This window comes from Aplysia californica, unplaced genomic scaffold, assembly GCF_000002075.1.
Source record: "Aplysia californica isolate F4 #8 unplaced genomic scaffold, AplCal3.0 scaffold00855, whole genome shotgun sequence".
NCBI classification, from domain to species: Eukaryota; Metazoa; Mollusca; class Gastropoda; order Aplysiida; family Aplysiidae; genus Aplysia; species Aplysia californica.
Window position 1 is genome coordinate 117579 of NW_004798125.1, and position 8999 is coordinate 126577.

At 42.9% G+C, this 8999-nt stretch overlaps 1 protein-coding gene across 1 annotated transcript in view; it reads left to right on the forward strand.

Annotated features, from left to right (window-relative positions):
- Positions 1-2680: 2680 nt before the first annotated feature.
- Positions 2681-8999, forward strand: part of LOC101854367 (ribosome-binding protein 1) — a gene marked incomplete at its 3' end in the record, with an annotated part of 17819 nt that continues 11500 nt past the window's right edge. Inside the window, 2 exon segments of the mRNA XM_013089005.2 lie at positions 2681-3276; positions 8718-8795. Of these exon segments, the coding sequence (XP_012944459.1) occupies positions 3254-3276; positions 8718-8795 (101 nt within the window).

The following is an 8999-nucleotide window of genomic DNA, read 5'->3' on the forward strand; positions in this document are numbered from 1 at the left end:
ACAATCATATAAAATCGATTAAATAATTTTGTCAATCTTTTGTTAAACGTTATAAACCAAAAATAAATAAATAAATAAATGCGAAAATGATGACTATAGTCCAAGAACAGTCTAAAATCTGGTTTAGTTTTAGTTTTAGTAGAGGTTTTAAGGCGCTCGCAACTGCATTATAAGGTCATATATATGAGCGCCAGAAGATAGAGGTGTTACAATTTAAGAGAGTAACAGTAACAAACATAAAAAAGAAAAAGGGAAGATAAGGACGATAGATATTTGATAGGAAAGAAGGAGCTAACCACACGTCTAAAGATTATCAAGAATCATAGATGTACAATAGGCCTATATATTATGAATATGTTTGACTGGTCAGAAATAAAGACCCAGCTATTACAGGGTTTTTTAAAAAGGAATAAATATGTAATAAGGCAGATAAAAAAAAATTAATTTTTTTTCTGTCCCATTTAGTGGAATTACCAAATTTAGTAGTCTCTTAAAAATCAGGATGGCAACACTGGCCGCGTTAGTTGTCACAGCGTCACTCTGTCGCAATTAACACTATCAATTTAATTTAAAAGGCCGATATCCTTACTATAGACTATAACTATAGGTATTTGACTACGAAGATGATACAAATCACGGTAAGGAATTGGCAGCAGACCTGCCACTCTATGAAATCTAAAGTCAGGATTTTCGAGTAAAAAAATAGGATCTGGTGAAAAAAATCGGGATCAACAGCAAATCAGTCATAAGTGGTACTGGGGAAGAGGGACGGGGGGTCTCCTGGTTGCCTTTTATGAGGCAAGTATGCAAGAGAAAACTTTTGCAGGAATAAGTTCACGTTTGGCCTCTTTATATATAGAGGGAAAACTGAAAGACAGCATTACTCGAGTCGGAGTTGGATAGGCTGGGGGAGCGCAGGTTGCAGTAAAGCTGAACTCTCGTAGTCTTGAAAAAAGCTGACACATAACTCTCATCCACGCAAAAACCCCGCGTATTCATACAGTAACAACGTTTGACTTCCATCGCATATATACACTCAAGGCAAGCCCCCCCCCCCCCCCCCCCCTTCGAAAGAAAAGATCGCGCCAAGGATGTTCATTTTTTTCCCCTTATTCCTTTACTTTGTCTTCAATTAACACAAGTATCACGGCACGCACTTTAAGCCCAAGTGTCAAAACAATACCCCCACCCCCACCCCTCCCTCCCCCGTGTTGTGTTGCTGTGTAGAGCCGAGCATACGGCAAATTTTGATTCCATAGACCAGGGCACAATTCTTTACGTAGATCTACGTCAAGACTAGCTTATTACAGTGGAGTCCACTTATAACGAGTCCTGAAACAACGAGAAGTCTGCTATAAAGACACGATTCTAAAAACCCGTTTTTTTTCCTTCTTTATCTTTGTAAATAAAATACTGCTATTGCGCAATCAGACAGTCACGCGAGTCGGTTATAGCGGATTAATGCTGCTGCTGTGCACAGCACACAGACCAATTAAACATATATAAAACCTCGCCGGTTGAGAAAGTTGTTGGTGATCCAGCGAAACAAAGAAAGGGAGAGCCCACGCGAACCAACAATGAAGGCCGGGGCCTATACGCGGGAGCGAATGAGTGGGGAGGGTGTGGCATTCGCAGACAAGCAGAACGCATCGTGTGATAGGCCAGCCCAGTCTAGATTATCTAAGCCTACCATGCCTCTCACTTCTCTGGTGCGGGATGGAGAGGTCACAATGCTGTGATAGATGGAGTGAATGTGTGACGTGCGCAAGCAGACGCAACGCACCACAGGGTGTGGTGGGGTGGGAAACAACACAGCGGGCAAGTTAGTCTAGAGCCAGAGCCCCTTCTTTCTGATCACCAAAGCCGATTTGTCAACATTGCTAGTGCTAGAGAAAGAAACCTGATTCAATTTTTGATCAAGTAAGACCTAGAGATCATGTAGAACAAAATCATCATCAGGGGAAATACAAAAAGGAATAAACAGAACACCAAACTTATAGATTAGGCCTACTTTACTATTTCCCTTGAATTTATTACTGGATCCCTAATAACGAGAATCCTGCTATAACGGACATTTCGCACCGGTCCCCTCCCTCTCGTTATAACAGGATTCCACTGTATTTATATAATCAGTTGCCGGGGGGGGGGGGGGGGGGGGGAGACTGACGCGTTTGTATACGCGACGTTCAACGCCTTGTTGAATCCGAGCTCGTTGATTTAAGTGCTAGTTGAATCCGGGTTACTTTTATTGATTTTAAAGAAGGAAAAAAAACCCCCTGGGAAATCTATCTCATCTCGTTGAATCCGAGTTTTCGTTGAATCCGAGCTTGTTAAATCCGAGTTCCAAGATTCGGCATAGATGCTTTAGAAAGTAGCGTTCCAAGTTCCTGCCGATAAAAAATCCAATTGGTGCTTCCAAGCAAAAGAGATTGCAGAACTTTTTATATTTTTTTCTAAGAATCGGACGCAACGTCCAAAAAAAAAAAAAATCAAAAAAAAATCAGGATACTGGCGATTGAAATCGGGAAAATCGGGATGCTTGAGATTTGGGGGGAAAAATCGGGATATCCCGATTTAATCGGGATGAGTGGCGAGTGGCAGGTCTGTGACTGATTAGGCCTACATTTGAAGACTAGATTCTAGATCTAGATATAGATCTAGATCTCTAGACTCTAGATGTGATCTGTGTAGACGCGTTCTTCCTTATCACTTTTTTCTCTCCTGAAAATACCTTTAGATTTTTATCTAGATCTAGACTCTAGAAGTCTATTTTAAAATGTTTTAAAGCTCAATATTAGATATCTAAATCTAGATCTAGATCTAGAACTTGTGTTTTATTTCGAAGCTGTTGTTGTCTCATTTTGATCGGAGGGGAATCCTGGTCTGACGTCAAACAAGATGGGCGCGTACTTAAAAATAGTTTCGCCTCTTTGCAATGTGTGTGTTACCACTCGATGGATCGATTTCAAGGCTCCTAGAAAAAACTTTTCTTTGTCAATTTGCGTTGTATTTAGAGAATGTGCCGTTGAGAACAAGGAAAAAAGGGTTCAGGTACTAGATCTAGGCCTACAGAATAGGTCATTCTATCAAGGCTCCAACAAGAGCCTTGGCCTTGGCGACCTGAACTCTGACCTCGTTCAGGGAACAAACTGCTAGAGCTGCTGTCAGATACCACTCCAGATTTCACTGTCACTGGAAACTTCTCCGGTCGGTCTCGCGTCTGGCCAGTAGGCCACCACAACACACTAAAATCATGGACGACAGTGATTCTGAATTGTAAGTCCTGTCTTGAAGCTTTTCTCGGTTTATTGCCGCTTTTGTCTAGAAGGGAGTACTTTTAAACGTCTGGGAACTAAATCTATATCTAGATCTAGATCTAGATCTAGAAATCTAGATGAAGATTTAGTTTACCTGGCTGTCAATGGATAATGAGGCATTCTAGATTAAATCTTACAATTTTTCTGTCAAGTTAAATCCGGAGGTTGTCTCAGCTTCATCATATATTTGACATCATCATGATTCATTCACTTTTCTCATTTAGAAATCTAGTTGTAGATCTAGCCTCTGTGCTGTCTGTATTATTCATATTTTGTCATTGGTTAATCTGCCACTGCTTTTTAATAAGGCATAAGGCTGTAATAGTTATTCGCACAGGGTGTGTGTGAATACTACAATGAAATTTTATTCGCACAGGGTGTGCGAATACTATGAAATTTTATTCGCACAGGGTGTGCAAATATTATGAAATTATATTCGCACAGGGTGTGCGAATACTATGAAGTTATATTCCCACAGGGTGAGTGAATACTATACTATGAAGTATGAAATTATGTTCGCACAGGGTGTTTCAAAAGAAGGCAGGATGTGGAAATCGGCCAACCGTTTCCTCATTTTTTCCCCTCATGGCGCAAGGACAAAGTTCATAGGGGCTGGATTGAACTTTGGTGGACCCACCGTGTTTATATATATTAATGCGCACTAGGCAACAACGGACTTTTATACTTATACAGTCATGGATCCTAATCGACCGCTACGCGAACTAGTTCCCGGCGACGCGAGGCGGAGTGAGTGAGGGCTGCGAGAATACCTCGAGAGAGAGAGAGATAGAGAGAGAGAAGGGGGGACGAGACAAAGTTGTAAACAGACCTGTCATCCGAATCATTGAAGAGATCAAAGTCCGGAATATCTAGGCATCGGATGAGGACGTTTACCGCAGGAACAGGCGCAGGGTTCTCACTATTATATTATAAGTATTACTTGATCCCAACCGCTGTTTCTTTTTAGGGGGAGGCAGTGGAGGATTGACCAGCAGGTTCCTAATTTTCTTGATTACATGTCGTAGGCTTATTTTTGCTCCTTTTCTTTTGAGGGGGAGGCAGCGGAGGGAGACCAGAAGTGGAGGATGGACCAGCAGGTTCCTGGTTTCTGAATTAGTCGCAGTACGCTAGTTTTTGGTGGACCGCACATTCAGCACTTAAGTTATTAGGATACTTATATATCTAGTATTCGACAGTCGGGGTGGGGGGATGGGGGGGGGGGGGGTGGGGGCAGCCACATGCAGATCAATTATAATAAATAATAAACAGAGAAAAGTGGACCAGGAACATTTTATAGTTTGCTCTGCCCAAGAACTTTACTTTAGTGGACCCACATTGCCAGCCTAGGCTAGGCCGAAGAGGTGCCATCCATGAGACTAATGAGAGACGATAGAGGCGCAGGTGAAGTTTACCAGACCAGTGAAAAGAGGGGTAGACATGATGGAGGTATCTAGATTCGTTTCTAACGTGTACTGTAGGCTCTCTTCTCAAGTAAGTTCAGACTTTTCTACTTTTCTTCTCTTCGCTTACTTGGGCCAAGACTTGACCGTAGCCTAGATTCTAGAAGAAATGGAGAATCGCGAAGGATTTTTACCTGTCCTGTACCGTTGTCTCCAAAATCCGAATTAGATCTAAATCTAATGTACATGTAAATATCTAGATCTACATTAGATAAAGAAAAATACATGTGTATGTCTAGTATTTAGTAACCCATCATCATCATGCCCATGTAGATCATTGTGGGAACAATAGATCTAGATATCTAATGGGCCTGTCTGTTCTCAGTGTCACTGGGAATTGTTTCTTGGCCTCATCCCAGTGACACTGGGAACAATTCTGGCCTTTTCCCAGTGCTTTCCAAAATTAAAACCCTTTGCCTAAAACTAAAGGTGGGATGCCTGGGTGTGACAAATGAGGTCCAAAATCAACTTTATGTAGTAACTCTACCTGTAGTAATACATCATAGTATATTTATGGCCGAATGATTGCAGTTTTACTTTTAAGGACTGTTCACAAATGACCCCACCCCTCTTGTCATCTTTCCCAGGACCCCCCCCCCTCAAGCTGTCGTCAACCAAAATGTACACATGTGTACATTTAGATAGAACCTGTACAGGGTGCATTTTATATTTGCACCTTTGATCTTTTTTTTTTTTAATTGTTTATTAATTTAAAGAATACAATAATGGTGGCGCTGCCCCTGCTTGCACTGGATCCCGATTGACTGGTACACGTAAACAGCACTCAAGGGGCCTGTTTGGCCAATTTTGGTGGGTCGTGTCACCACAAATTTTGTGTTATTCTAGTACTTTCATACTCTTTCAGAGCCTCTGTGAACTCTGAAGAGCTCTTGAACTTGGCTCCCACTTCCATGCTGAATAGATCTAGAAAAACTAGAACTAGGTGTTGAGTAATTTCAGATTTGCGATGCAATAGCCTTGGGGCCAACAGAACGCTACTGGCAAGGTTCCCTCAGGGCTCTGTTTTGAAAAATGAAAATGCCATGCAGGTAAGCTTATTATTATATAGGCCAAGACCGCCTAGTTTCGTGGACTCTCGCGCCATTTGCCAATCTCGCGCAGCGTTCGCAGCGCGCAACGATCTCGCGCAGGTCGGGTCGACCCTGTGCGATTATAGTTATTTCTTATTCGCACACCCGGTGCGAATAATATTAATTCTTATGCGCACACCCGGTGCGAATAATATTAATTCTTATGCGCACACCCTGTGCGAATAACCACTTCCTTTTAATAATTCTCAATATTAGGCCTACTATGGTCATGGAAGTTTGACTGGTAAATTTCTAGAATCTAAAAATCTACTACTTTTACTCCCACCAAAAAAAAAGTGTGTCGGAGTGTCTGCGTACACGGTGACCAGTCACCTAGCCTCAGTGTCTACTTACACCGTAACCAGCAACCGGGCACGTAGTCTCAGTGTCATGTTCACAATAACCGGGCATGTAGCCTCAATATCCAGCAATACATAGCACAATGTCCGGCTGTCAACAAAAATCAAAGTGTACAAAGCCGTTGTGCTCTCCTCCCTCCTCTATGATTCGGAGACCTGGACACTCTACAGGAAGCACATCAACAAATTAAAGCAGTTCCATGAAAGGGCTTGCCGCAGCATACTCGGCATCCGGTGGCAAGACCACATCACTAACAACATTGAGGTCCTTTACCGATCAAGCTCACAAAGCATAGATGATAGAAAGCATGCTTATCAAAGCCCAACTGAGATTGGTCGGCCATGTCATTTGCATGGAAGACCACCGAATGCCCAAACAGCTGCTGTACGGCGAACTCACAAGTGGCAAAAAATATGTCGGGAGGCTAAAAAAGCGGTTCAAAGACACAATAAAGGAAAACCTCCAGTTTGCACGAGTAACCTCCAAAGAACTCGAAAGAACTGCCACCTAAAGGAACGCCTGGCGCAGGGCCGTCTGTCTTGCCTGCAGAAACAGCAATACAAACTACAGGGAGAAGCTGACTATCAGAAGAGAGAGGAGACATATCCAACCACCACAACTACGACATTCCAGTGTCCCCACTGCAACAGACATTGTACATATCCAGGATCGGATTGCACAGCCACATTCGCGTCCACAGATGAGCTGCAGGATTCATCGTCATTTTTGGCAATGAAGGACTACCTACAGCCTCAATATCTACGTACACAGTAACCGGCAACTGGGCACGTAGTCTCAGTGTCACGTACACGGTAACTGGGCAGTTCAGAGCTCTAAGTTCAGTTTTTGTCATCCGGTGTTGCCTTCATCCCCTCCCCTCCCCCGACTGAACCTTTAAAAAAATAAATAATTCCCCCATTCCGGAGCCCTTATACTTCGCAGTGCTCAGATTTTGAATGAACTTTGGTGACCCCAACCGGTACTCACAATGTGATGCCCACTCACTGGTTCACTGACCGGTCACGATGGCAAGCCCGACAAGACACTTGTATGACTTTCTTTTTTTTTTTCAGCAAGTGACAGGTCAGGACAGATATTGATTTATTTTCATTCCGGTTACTGTGTACGTAGATACTGTGCCTAGGTGCCCGGTTACCGTGTACGTAGATACTGAGACTAGGTGCCCGGTTACCGTGTACGTAGATACTGAGACTAGGTGCCCAGTTACCGTGTACGTAGATACTGAGACTAGGTGCCCAGTTACCGTGTACGTAGATACTGAGACTAGGTGCCCAGTTACCATGTACGTAGATACTGAGACTAGGTGCCCAGTTACCCTGTACGTAGATACAGAGACTAGGTGCCTGGTTACCGTGTACGTAGATACTGAGACTAGGTGCCCAGTTACCATGTACGTAGATACTGAGACTAGGTGCCCAGTTACCCTGTACGTAGATACAGAGACTAGGTGCCTGGTTACCGTGTACGTAGATACTGAGACTAGGTGCCCGGTTACCGTGTACGTAGATACTAAGACTACGTGCCCGGTTACTGTGTACGTAGACACTCCGTAAGTGTGTATTTATAAGCGAAGTGGCTATTCGGACTTGAGTCCGAACAGCTGCTGGAGACTATTCGGACTCAAATTTCAGTGCGAGTGCGCAATCACCAGTTGTACCGTAAGCGAGGTCTATACTTAAGTCCAAATAGTCTCTCGTTGCTATTCGGACTTTAAACTACTGGTAGGCTATTACACTGCGTTTCACGACTACAAAGGGAACCGAAAATTCATAATCAGTCCTTATAAGACAGCTCCCCCCATCCCTTTTCTCTCTCTCTCTCTCTCTCTCTCTTTCTGTCTGTTTCTCTCTCTCTCTCTCTCTCTCTCTCTCTCTCTCTCTCTCTCTCTCTCTCTATCTCTCTCTCTCTACTTTTCCTCTCTCTCTTTCTCTTGCTTTTTCTCTCTCCATCTTACTATATATATTATTATATTATCTTTTGTAAAGAAAAGACCACAGTTCGCACTGGGTCACTACGCTCAGTGTCCATTTGTTGTAAGTTCCTTGGCCAGATTGTAGAAACCGAGGAAGACCAAGGTCGAATTGCTTGTCTGCTTCACTTCCGGTACACCTCGTGATTGTGCACGCGCATTGGAGTTTTGAGTCCGAATAGCCAAGGAAGGCTATTCGGACTCGAATTCAGACTCGAGTCCGAATAGCCACGGCCATTTATAAGGGGGCAAAAAGACACTTAGATTCTAGTCTTATACTTATTGTGTTGACAAATATAATATGTGTGTATAGTTTATAAGTTTCTGAAGTAAAGAAATTTTACCAAGGTCATCAAATGGCATTGTCTTGTGAAACACAACAGTTACAATGGTTAATGAATGGAATATTCAGTGTGACATATAGAGTCAGCGAGACTGATAAGGAGTGATGTGAAAGTAACAGAAGCACAGTTGACAAACAGACCTGTTTATGTTTCAGTCAATCAGAGTTGGAGACCGAGTTGGAATCTCTCCAGGCTATTTTCATTGATGAGCTCACCTTCAGCAGAAAAGAGGAGTGAGTATTTTGTGCAGTAAACGCATGCAGCATGTCTAGTTTCTCTGCTTGTAAGGTTAATGCCGGGCTCTAGAGCTATAAAAGATTTTTGAAATAACGTCACTGCACTAGTAAAAATGGCACAATTCAGAGTTGTACCAAAACGCAAATATTTTGTTTTGTAGTACAACTATCTTTTGGTAAAAATCTAAACAAAGTGCGCTG